Source organism: Malaya genurostris, chromosome 3, assembly GCF_030247185.1.
Source record: "Malaya genurostris strain Urasoe2022 chromosome 3, Malgen_1.1, whole genome shotgun sequence".
Classification (NCBI taxonomy): Eukaryota; Metazoa; Arthropoda; class Insecta; order Diptera; family Culicidae; genus Malaya; species Malaya genurostris.
Genome location: NC_080572.1, coordinates 63118086 through 63131077, shown reverse-complemented (window position 1 = coordinate 63131077; position 12992 = coordinate 63118086). Strand labels below are relative to the sequence as shown.

Below are 12992 nucleotides of genomic sequence, written 5' to 3'. Positions count from 1 at the left end.
CGTTCTATTGCCCACCAAGTAGAAAAAAAATTGTTAAAATTCGGCGACAATCGGATTTACCTTATGATAAAAAAAGAACCGGAATTTTATTAAAAACCTGTTTAATTCCACCTAGTGGTGTAATGATGCCTTTCTCATATCAATCATACTATCATATATAATACTGTGGTATTCTTCAAAATAATTTTCTTCCATTCCTAAAAACAATAACCTAAATCGGTTTGTTTGACCGTCTACTGATAAGAACTATTAATTGGAGAAGATTTGAGGTCGATTTAGAAAACTTTTTACGGTTTTTCGCCCTTTTCAGTGATGGTATACAATTTTTAACACACTTTACCTTATATTTCCGGATCCGGAAGTCGGATCCAGATGAAATTCAGGAATTACGTATGGGACCACAGGACCTTTCATTTGAACCTACGTTTATGAAAATCGGTCGCGTCATCTATGAGAAAAGCTAGAAAGCATATTTGCAACACAAAATTCGATGCACGCACGTTGTTCTAAATTTTCATCCATTATAAAAATCGTCACACGAAAATTTTTCAACTTCTTTGTATAGACGCCAAACAAAAACTAATCGTACGATATGCGTTAAAATTTGACAGAATGTGTATAAAAGTGTTGCCAACGTTGAGAGAATAAAAGTTTACCGATTGGACAAGCGCGGGAATTTTAAAATGAAAACTCCGGTTCTTTTTTTATCATAAGGTATAACTGTCTCTGAAAGCTTATGATGCCAGTTTTTGGATTTCATTATTTTCATTTTATCAGTCATAATTTCAGACCGGTTTTTCGTTGGGTAATGGAGAAAAGTTCTGCATTAGGCATGTTTTTTTGTGGTTTTGAGGTCAAAATGTTTATTTGCGTTGGTGATAAAGATGTGCATTACTGTGTTTATTACATTTGTTAGTATTTTGTTCTATAATTGTTAGAAAAACTCCCAAATCCTCTCATTCAGCGATATCTAGATGTGGATTCTGGTCCTGAACACTGGATTAGAATACTGAACTATCAACCAAGGTTTCTGGATCAGAATACTGAATCTGAACCTGGATTCTTGACAGTGATTCTTTATCCGAATATGGATTCTGAATTTGAAGCAGAATTCAGTACTTATATTCGGAGAAAGGATCTTGATTCTAGACGTGGAGTTAGATTGTGAATCTGAACTCCTGACAGAGACCTTAACTTAGATTCTGGAGCTGGATTCTGTGTCAGAGTTCCGTTTTCTGACCTTCTGACAGAGTTTCCAAAACTAAACTTTGAACCTATTTTGCACTTGAACTTGGATTCTGGACCTGAGTTCTCTAGGATTCCTCAATTCTAAACTTGAAACTAAATTATTGACAGGATTCTGAATCAGAACCCTGGAGTTGGATATCCGATAAGGTTTCTGGATCTGAATACTGAATCTGAACATAGTTTTTGAACCAGAATTCTAACAGAGATTCTGAGTCTGAGGCAGTAATCTACACATGGATACTGAGCACGGATTTGAATTCTAGATCTGTACCTGATTACTTGACTTGAACTCTCGATGAAAATTTCGGATCTAAATCTGGAGTTGGATACAGGTTTCCAAACGAGATAAAAAAATACGACAGAGATACTGGGAATGCACCAGAATCGAGGACCTGGAACTTGATCCTGATTTTGGATTCTGAACCTGAACTCTAGACATGGATTCTAGATTTCAAATTTTTGACGCATGATAAGGACCTGGTTTCTGGATCTGAGTTCTGGACCTGCATTCTGACCTTGGATCCTGATTCTGTATTCTGTAAACTGATACAGAATTGTTTATTTTGATTCTGAATCTGGACCTGGATTCTGTACAGGAATTCTAAACCAAGATCTGAATTCCAGACTAGGATTCCATACTATAATTGGAACTCAGAATCTAGACCTGAATTGAGTATCAGGAATCAGAACAAATTGGCTCAAATGGCACGTTCCCCTTGATATTTGGAGATTTGTGCCTCCAACTGGACCGGAATTCTTAGTCTGGATCTGAATTCTGAAATTGGACTCAGATTCTGGACCCAAAAAACCTGGACTCTGGAATTTAATTTTCAACCTGGACTTGGACTTTGGTTCTGGGCCAGAATTTTGACCCCGGATCAGCTCCTGACGGGGATTTTGAGCCTGAAACCAGATCCTTGTCCTGACTCTTTACCGGAATTCTGGACTTAGTTTCAGAATATGGACCTGGCTTTGGATCTGGGTTATAGACCTAAACTCCTGACAGGAATACAACAGTTTTCGTGTGTTTTGGACATAAGTTCTGATCTCAGGCCTAGATTCTGAGATTTCCTGACAGAAATTTCTGAACCTAAATTCTAAACCAGGAGGAAGGATTCTGGATCTGAATTTCCAACATATTTTTCTGTATTTTGTATGAATTGAATTTGAAACATAGACATGGTATGAATTTCTAATTAAACATTGAAACTATTGACACTCATTCTTATTTGACCAATTCTTAGTCGTAATAGTACTTAAATTTTCATCTTCTTACATTCGTTTTCTTTCTTACAGATCTCACAAGCATTTTAATGATGCACTAATCACATCATTTTTGCAACTAATAGATTGGAATGGAATTGTTTTTCGCAATGATATATCACACACATGCCTATATAAATACTATACTTGCCACTAAACTCAACCATATACACCGTTTATGTTATGTTAGACTTCTTTCTCTTCCACCAGTTCAACGAATAGCTAAATGTCTAATATTGAAAAAGTGATGAACTTATTATATTTAATATTTAATATATTTAATATTTAATATTTAATAGCAAATCGCTTGATAAAAACAGTATTTAGATTAACTAATAAATACCGACATACTTTTCTTATATTTAAAGAAACTAGTAGTAATATGTTTTATTAAATACCAACCAACGACACGACCAGGTACTCCGAAGAAAAATCTGAACAAAAAGTGTTCGTGAGTGATTTACCGCCAGTTACCATAAATATAGCGACCCCTCGATAATCATGAAAATAATCTTCTTGAGCAACACTGTTTAAGTTGCTATGAACTAGTTACCAAGGAGCACTATAATAAATAAACAAATCATTTGAGAAAGTTGTGAAACTTTTCCATAAATTTAAATTTTGTTACAACGTTCTTTTTAGATTTGCGTCGACCACAATAGTACAATAACCAAATCTGGTACTAGAAGTAGTGTTGCGACAGAAAGGCGTCATCCTATATCATCCACAGCTATCAATTAGCTCTATCTGCAGTGTAGTCATCTAACTCATCCATGATGATGGTCTCTCTTTTTAGAAATATCCAGTCGAGTTTCCGAAACACATTACTTTTGATTGATATACTGTCAACCAACCCGGAAGTTAGTACCAGGCTTCAACAAGTTCCAGCCGCCTTACGGTTACAGTCTGTTTGAGACACTAATAATAAAATTATTTGAAGGAGACCTGTTTTCACTGGAGGCTTTCGATGTGCACTTCAAAACCTATAATTTCGATCAGATCTAATATCCTGAGAAATTTGATTCCCGTGCTGTTCAAGTGTCTTTCATATTCATCAAAGTATACAGCACTTTGCGAAGACCTCAAATCACTGAGAGTAGAAGTAGAGACATTTCCAAAATATGACAGCGCATTGTTTCACAACATGTATGCTGATTAGAAACGAGGGTTGAACGATTTGGAACAAGTGACGAATTGGAATGATTTTATTTTAGAAAGTCATTCGAAAAGAATAAACTGATAAAAAGTTTCGCAATGACGGATTTAAAAACTCATTTACATAGCAGATAGTCATTATAGATCTAAGTATGGTTACGTTAAACTATTTAACAAACATCCATGAATATTGAATTGTCTGGAATTCATTTTTCATTTGTTCGAGCACCAGCAAGCCTTAACGAAGACCTCTATCCGATTAAAATAAATGATAATTCCACTCCAGGTAGTTGATTTAATGTGCAGTAACCAAGGTTATGGTAACTGTTATTTGAAATCAATAATCTATCAACTTGTGTTGCCAGTTCCTATAGTTTTTCAGGCGATTTCGTTTTGACATTACCAGTTACTGAGGGGTAGTTAAATTTGCGATACACTTTCGATAGACGAGTGGCAGGTCGTGTCGTCGTACCAACCGTTGTGGCTGTATTCGAAATGTATGAGGTTTAAAGTACTATGTATTGTGGATGCTACGGCGAGGAAAAACTAATGTATATTGAGAAAAAACGAAAAATTATCAAATAAACGTATTCATGAAAAAACCAGTTTTAATCCACCTAGTGGTTTAATGATGCCTTTCTCATTTCTCACATATTCTCATATATAAATGTGTGGTATTCTTTAAAATAATTTTCTTTGATTCTAAAAAACAAAAAGGTTTGTCCATAAACTAGTATAACCTTCAGAGTGAAACAGTGCTCAGGTTGGTTAGGCTATCTCTGAGAAACTAAAAGAGATACTTCCGAAACCAGAATCTGGGAACCGGTATAATCGAAGTTGGTTCGAGCAAAGTGACTGGGATCCATTTTTGAGTCTATGGCTACAATCTTCGGTCAAACAAGACACGAAAGCCAAATTAATGTTTTGCCGTCTACTGACAATGACTACCGATTGGAATAGTTTCGAGGCAAGTTAAGAAATTATTTTACTTTTATTTCCGGTGCTTCCGGAATCAGAAATCGAGAACCAGCATAGCCGGAATCGGATTTTTGGTTGTCTATTGACAATGGCTACCGATTGGAATAGTTTCGAGGCAAGTTAAGAATTTTTTTACGTGTTTTGTTTCGCCGCTTCAAGTGACGGCATCCAATTTTTAACACACTTCACCATATAATTCCAGAACCGGAAGTCGGATCCGGATGAAATTTAACAGTTTTGTATGAGACTATGATATTTTTCATTTGAATTTAAGTTTGTTGAAATCGGTCACGCCATCTCTAAGAAAAGTGAGAAAGTAAGATAAAATAAGATTTTTTTCATTAATCACCCTGTAACTCCGGAACCGGAAGTCGAATCAAAATAAAATTCAGGAACTTTGTATAGGACAATTTGGTAGTAACATGTGATTAGGACATATCGCACGACAGGCCCTTGCGAATGTTACAAAATATAATACTCATTGCTCGGCTCTACAATCTTCATTAACACAATAATCGATATAATATCGTAGATAGAAACCCAATCTACGAAATTGTGCAAAATATGCTTGAATTTCATGTTTAAAACGATATGCCCTAATCACATGTTAGTACCGAATTGTACCTTTCATCTGAATCCAAGTTTGTAAGAATCAAAAAAAAAATATATGCTGCAAAATATGCTTGAATTTCATGTTTAAAACGATATGCCCTAATCACATGTTTGTACCGAATTGTACCTTTCATCTGAATCCAAGTTTGTAAGAATCGGTTCAGCCGTCTCTGACAAAAGTAAGTGCACTTATTTTCATTTTTGTTCGCACATAATTGCCAGTAATTCCGGAACCGGTGGTCGGATTCGAATAAAATTCAGGACTTTGTGTGGGGTTACAAGAACTTTAATTTAAACTCGAGTTCATGAAAATTGGTTCAGCTATCTCCGAGAAGAGTAAGTGCAAAAAAAATTATATACATACATACACACACATACACACACACACACACACACACACACACACACACACACACACACACACACACACACACACACACACACACACACACACACACACACACACACACACACACACACACACACATTTTGCGTACTCGACGAACTGAGTCGAATGGTATTCTGATCGATACACCATGACCTGACTGACCAGCACTTCTTCAATTATCATACGATAACTGGCTGTAAGAATGCATGTAAATTTCTTTGGGTGTTTTCATAATATAGGGGAGACCGTGGCTAAATCGGACATTTTTTAAAAATTAAAGAAAATATCCATTAAAACTGGGTTTTACCCAAGTCATCTCTACCGCGTCATCTCCAAGCGCGTTTACAAAGTCAATCCATGAATCGAAATAATAGTAGGTTTATAAGATATTCAAGCTGTCCGGTTCCACCACGTGTTCGGTCTTCCCTAATAATTTCTTCAAACAGTGTGTAGGCTTTGGAAAAAAGTAGTCAGACTCGATTTGGCACAGATGAAATTGCTGAATCGGCACCAATCCTTTAGTATCAATAATGGCTTGACACTTTTGAAGCATGCTTTGGACGAGATTTGACGCTTCTTCTTCTTCTTCTCAAAACGCCCTCCAAATTTAGTGAATTGCTTCAAATTGCAAATTCTCATATAGGAAATTGTGCTATTCTTCAAAATAAATTTAATTAATTTTTGAAAAACGAAAAAGTGCATAAACTAGTATAACAGTATGAAACAGTTCTCAGATCGGTTGGGCCATCTCTGAGAAAACGAAATGAATCCTGGAACCGGTATAATCGAAGTCGGTTCAAGAAAAGTAAGTGAGATCCATTTTTGAGTATATGACTACAATCTCCGGTCGATAATCGAAAACCGGGAACGAAATTAGTTTGTTTGACCGTCTTTGTTTCGCCGCTTCAAGTGACGGTACAACATTTTTAACACACTTTACCCTACAATTTCGAAACCGGAAGTCGGTTCGGGAAATTCAGGAATTCCGTGTGGAATCAAAAGACCTTTTATTCGGAACTGATTTTGCCAATATAAAACCATCGCTAAGAAAAGTGAGTTTGATTATAAAGAACAAAAAAGTGCGAAATGCACAGAAACAAGTGTAGAAGGTACAGGAACAGGTACAGCAATTGCAAAAAAATACAAATGCATTAGGTATAAGAACAAGTACAAAAATGAGTACAGAAACAAGTACAGAAACCAACACAGAATACTGAAACAGGTACAGAAAGAACAGGAACAGCTACAGAAAGTACAGGAACAGGTATACATAATTCTGAAACAAGTACAGAAAGTACAAGAACAAAAACAGAAAGTACACCAACAAAGTACAGAAACATGTGCAGAAAAAACAGTAACGTATTCAGAAAATACAGGAACAAGCAAAGTTAATGGCAATCAAGGCATCAATTTTATATATTTTTACAAAAAAAAACGAAAAAGGTTGATCATCATAGAGCAGCTATACCAACCTGTGATATAAGATATAACATAGTTTAAGAAATTAAGTGTCATAAGTCACTATAAGAACTTTATCATTAAAATTGGTTGAAAGTAGTTTTGATTGATTCACATCTAATGTAATATTATAGCGCTACGATATGTGCAGGGGTCCGCTAGTTCGATTATAGAAATGATTCAAAATCATTTTTATCCTGAATGTTATTTTAAAGTGATTTTTTTAACAAAACCATACCATACTTCAACAAATGAACTTATTTGAATTCATCTTTGACATTGACAGTGAACATAAACTTATTGTATAAAAATTATGAAAAAAATGTTCCTGATGCCCACGGATTGAAAGGAAAATAAGATTTAAATATTTAAAAAGAAATAACATTTCCTTAAAAATTTACCAATAATGCTCGAATATTGCTAATCAGATGCTTATTATAAATCGGCTATACATGAACGTCCAGGTAACGAACATTGAATGCGTGTGTTCATAAAATTAGTTCCAATTGTCTACCAAGATCTATGGTGATTTTCTCGCTCTAAAACATCAGTCCTTTTTTGTGACACTTGTGGTGACGCAGAGATTTCCTAGCTCTCCAGTAGCAATAAGTGTTGAACTCTCATTCCTACTGTGACCGGCATGGACCTGACCATTTACGTTATTGATCATTTCATGTTCTAAATCAGTTTAGGCATGAATTTGGTTAATATGCAATCACAACTGTTATTTATTATCAATCAAGGGTCACTCACGGACTGTTAGAAATTTTACTATGTAGACTTTAGACAAAATCCCTCCTCGTAGACAAATTTAGAAGTGAATAGTGAACTGATATGGTTCCCAAAATTAACCATGGAACCCAGCAAATCTAAATAGATTTTTCATTGATAGTAGAAATAATCACGGGATCTGCATTAGTAATTCATAAATCATGTGGTTTTTACATACCTGTTACACAGTGGGCCGCCATCAGGTGCTACATTAGGATTATTAGTTGTGTGATTTCCATTAGTGCCATTATTGGCGGCCACATTCAACTGCTGCTGTTGCTGCTGCTGACCAACGACATTCCCATTCAAATGAAGATGATGGGTTCCCATCGGCTGTTGTTGCTGATGGTGGTGATTGTAGGTTAACTGATGAGAATGTTGATGTGCATGAGGATGATGTTGTGGATCAAAATTGTTGAGATTGCTAAAACTGGTCTGATTCTCTGAGAATGAAGAGGACAGTTGTTGCTGGTGGGGTTGGAATGGATTTCCGGAGAAATGTTTTACGGGTAATGGTGGAAAGTTATTGTTAACTGAAGGGAATGGAGATTGACCACCACCGAGATGACTCGGTTCTTCCGGAACTGACGGTGGAACATTAGTACTCGCACGAAGATCTCCACGGCGCACTCTCGGAGGACTGGAGCTTCGTAACGAGTTTGATCTTGCCACACTGGAAGTTTTTGGCAAAACTAGCTTGCCAGGTTCACTGCTAGTTGTTGATGCAGCACTAGAATTCGGATTATGATGAGGACGGACGATGGTTTTAAGGTCCAATATTTCCGTTGGTGTTATCTCAGAGGGATCTATCAACGGCAGAGGTCTATTGGTCGATTTCAGAATTTGGTTATTTCCCACGATGGAAGCCCACTGCAGTGGTAATCCGACATATCTTCCTTCTCGTTTATCGAAACCCGTATGTACACGATGCTCGAAGTTACTTGGAAAGGAAATCTGTGGCTTTTTCTTCTTTTTAGAAAACATTGTCACAACATGCACTAGTGTCGTTTTCTATCAAACAACCGAATTATATTCTTATACCTAGTCGCACTTTCCAATTTACATTCGCACTTTCTGCTGAATCTTATTTTCCGTTAAACAATGCCATAATAATTCGCGAACTAAGTGGATTAGCCACGCATGATGACAATTTTCTGGATCACTCTTTGTTGTTTTTTGCTTTTGGCGTTTACTTTTCGATTCAACTCATTCCCAATTTTACACAACTACAATCACTTCAAAAGAAGTTGTCAAACACTTGTCAACACACGTATACACCGAAAGCATAGAAAAAGGGAGGAAAATCATCAACTCAATGTTGAGGTTGATGTAATAATTTTCATTTTCTCCCTCGAATCACATGTCTACCCAAAAAAAATCGACTCGGTTCAATACCTTGGCCGCTATTCTATGTTATAAAGAGTTTTCCGCACATTTCTAATCGCACTTTAAGGTGCAAATTTCTATGAAAACACGCACTGATGACACTGAAACACCCGTTCGCGACTGTGGCAGTTTAGTTTTTAGGTATTTTCTTCTTGATCAGAGATGCCAGGTAAAAATTTCAAATGTCTGCAGACAGGGTCTGTAAATCTGAAAAAAAATCTGCAGTCAGCAAGTATGGCTTGCTGGCAGCAATTTCTCTATAAAGTATGACATGCAAAACTGACTTGGCGAGCAAAAAAAAAAAAAAAGGTCGCGGAAATTTCAAATTTTTCTGTACATATAGATGAAAGTCAGCGAGAATTTCAAAAGTCTGTAAAAATCTGCGAGAATTTCAAAAGTCTGCAAAAGTCTGCACAACAAAAAATGTCTGCAGCACTATACCCCAAATCTGCAGATTTACAGACAAATCTGCAGACCTGGCATCTCTGTTCTTGATGCCGTGTCGCGAGTCGCAATTGAGTTCCCAGGTTGTTTAATGGACTATGGTTGCCAGTTTGGCAAATATTAAATACATTTACCACTAGCGATTATTTTCAAAATGTCGTGAACGAGTATAAGTATAGGGTGCCTTGAGTAATTCAATGCTCTACACTCAGGTAAAATAAGTGGTGCATTTCATAAGGCAAACCTTATGATGCATAAAAAATCACCATTTCTCGGTTGATTTTTCATTAGGGTGTATAAGCAAGTCACAGTTTCTCTTTAATAACTCTCTCTTTCGATTATTGTAATGTGATTAAAAAGATTTTCTTCGGTTTGAAAGAGAGTTGAGTGATAAACGTGGAAACCGTTTAGTAATTAATATTAGAGAAAGTAAACAAAGAGAAACTGTCACTTGCTTATACGCCCTAATGAAAAATCAACCGAGATTTCGAAAGATTAATACGAATAATGTACCTCCATTATAATGTTTATGACTCTGCAAGATACATCTCATCTATCACCATTTTACCTTCAGAAAAATATTATGGTTAAGTTACTACATGGGGGGTCAATTCGACCATGAGAGTATAGTGGTTATCAACCGACTATTAAATCGGATGGTTTCAACAATAGTCAAGTTCATTTTTACTATACATGATTTTGGCTCTAGAACAGTAATATTGAAAAGCATAATGTATGAATAACTATTACAAATGGGATGATTATCGTAACCACGACCGCATCATAATTTCACATCAGTGACATCGATCAATTAGGGTATAAATCGCTTCCGTTCATTGTTTCACTGATGTGTGCTCAGTTTAGATCTCCGGTTTCCAACGAATCTGACGATGTTTAGCATAGGTCGAATCCCTTCCAGGATTAAGTCGGAGTGTGCGGTGGCAGGTGCATCGTGTGGTAGCCGGCAACGACACATAACTCAAAATTAAACAAGATGATATCTTTCAGTGTGTTCTGCGTATAATCAGAATTACATTTAAGTACGATTCAGACTGTCCGACACCTTCCGTCACAGTCAAGCTCCGTCACCGTCATCGCCAAAATAAGTTGCATGCATTCTTATGGAGACATTCACATATAACGTCACCGTCACGGAACGTCTTGAATGGCGCAACATGTGAACGTTCCGGTAAAGACAGTATGAAACAAATTTTGGCGGAGGCTGACGTTCCAGTGACGGTGACGGAAGGAGACGGATCGTCTGAATCGTACATTAATCTTACTGTTATGGAGTTGGTTTAGAGTATTTAACCTACCTTTTGCTCGTATGGAGTTTCCCGTTCACTGGTCGTCATTGTAGTGATACAGACAAACGATGTAATGATGAAGCCAAATGAACTATTTTATGTTAAAACTTACCTTATGTATTTGATTTATTGAAGAAATCAAAGTCCGTGTGAACTTTGTGTCATTGACAAATGTTTATGTTTGTTATCATAATATACTGACAGCTACACTGACAGTTCAAACAAACTGTCATAGAAACATAGAAAGAGATGCTAGATGATATTCGAGATTATTCAACGATATTGCTCATGACGTTACACTCTTAAAATAGCTCACTACAGATGAAGTTTACTATGGTTTGGAAAAAACATTCAAGTCGATCGTTTGATGTAAATTTTGTTCAAATGAGTTAATAGAAAACAGTGACAGTATGAATATGTGCAATAGCCGAATAACTATAACCGGAAAATTTCAGCTAAGAATCTGCCGTGGGACTGAAACAACTGTTTCTATTACATTTTATTGTGAGTGTGTACTGGAAACGGATATGGAAAAAAAAGTAAAGGAGGCTAGAACGGCATTCTGTGAACTAAGCTTGTGACTAACGTGACGAAAAATATTGGATCGCTGAAAAATAAAAATTATATAAAAGCACATGTTTAAAAATTTGCATAGTTTCTAATATTCTGGACCGGGAATACGACAGTCATGATTCGTCAAAAGTTCAATTTCAGCGATGGAAACGAGTAAGGCTACAAAACTTACTTCACTCATCCGCAATGAACAGTCGCAAAATCATATACTCTTTCTAATCAGTGACTGTTATGTTGTCCACGAACGAAATTTTTCGCTATACTGAAACTTCATGTGACAATAAAAACCTAAGATTCAATTCCGTTGTTCGGTAATTTTTTTGACGAAAACTTTCGGTAATCAATAGAAATTACCGATATTTCGGTACATGAACATCATTTTACAAATATTACGCAAATTTTTACCGGATGAGTTATCATTACAGAATTATGTAAATAGATATACAATTCATACGGTAAATCTGAATAGTCGCCGAGTACGGTAAAACCTATACCGTCCATATGACAAAATTATCTTCCAATAACCGAACCAAATACAAATAATAATACCCCTAAGTCTCATATAAACGAATCGCCAATGTTTGGTTCACAGCATGAACAAGTAAGCCTAGCAAATATATCCCTTTCGTTGCGATAGTGTGAAAATGTGAAAGGAGATCGTTTCTGGCAACGCTTTATGCTAGTTGCTGCGGTGCAAAACAAACTTGTTTGTTTATCGTTGCTGTATTAAACTGCAACAATCAGTCTAAATATCGCCGGCTAATAAACCGAGAAGCTTTCGAAATGGTGAGAAGTTGCTTGGTAGAGGGATGTGACACACGAACAGGGTCGTTCGAAATTTCGCTCCATAATTTTTCTAAGGATCAAAATATGTAAGTAATATGTTTACATATTTTTCACTATAATAAACAGTAACTATAGTGAACTTGTTCTTATCCTTCAGTGTTGCTAGTTTTATAGAAAATTCGTTAAAGTACATTGTCACTCTGACAGTGTATCATGACAATGTACCGCACGATGCAAAATGTGTCCTTGAAAATTTGTCGGAGTACTCCGTATTATAATTTGTATTTGTTCGGTCAAATAAACAGTTCGGCTGAAAAGTTCGTATCGTTTAATAAAAACACACATTTTTTTGCCAAAATTCGTTTTTATTATTCAACATAATTGCCATCAGAGGCGATACAGCGATTATAGCGATCTTCCAACTTTTCGATACCATTTTTGTAGTACGATTTGTCCTTTGCCTCAAAATAGGCCTCAGTTTCAGCGATTACCTCTTCATTGCTTCTAATTTTTTTACCAGCGAGCATTCTCTTGAGGTCTGAGAACAGGAAAAAGTCTCTGGGGGCCAAATCTGGAGAATACGGTGGATGAGGGAGCAATTCGAAGCCCAATTCGTTCAATTT

The 12992-nt window shown here is 36.3% G+C and overlaps 1 protein-coding gene across 1 annotated transcript in view; it reads right to left on the bottom strand.

The window, feature by feature from the left end:
- Window positions 1-9698, bottom strand: part of LOC131435471 (serine/threonine-protein kinase PAK 4) — a 34421-nt gene extending 24723 nt beyond the window's left edge. The window contains exon 1 of the mRNA XM_058603389.1: window positions 8052-9698. Within this exon, the coding sequence (XP_058459372.1) occupies window positions 8052-8857 (806 nt within the window). The 5' untranslated portion in view covers window positions 8858-9698. The remainder of the gene's footprint in view (window positions 1-8051) is intronic.
- Between the last annotated feature and the right edge of the window lie 3294 nt (window positions 9699-12992).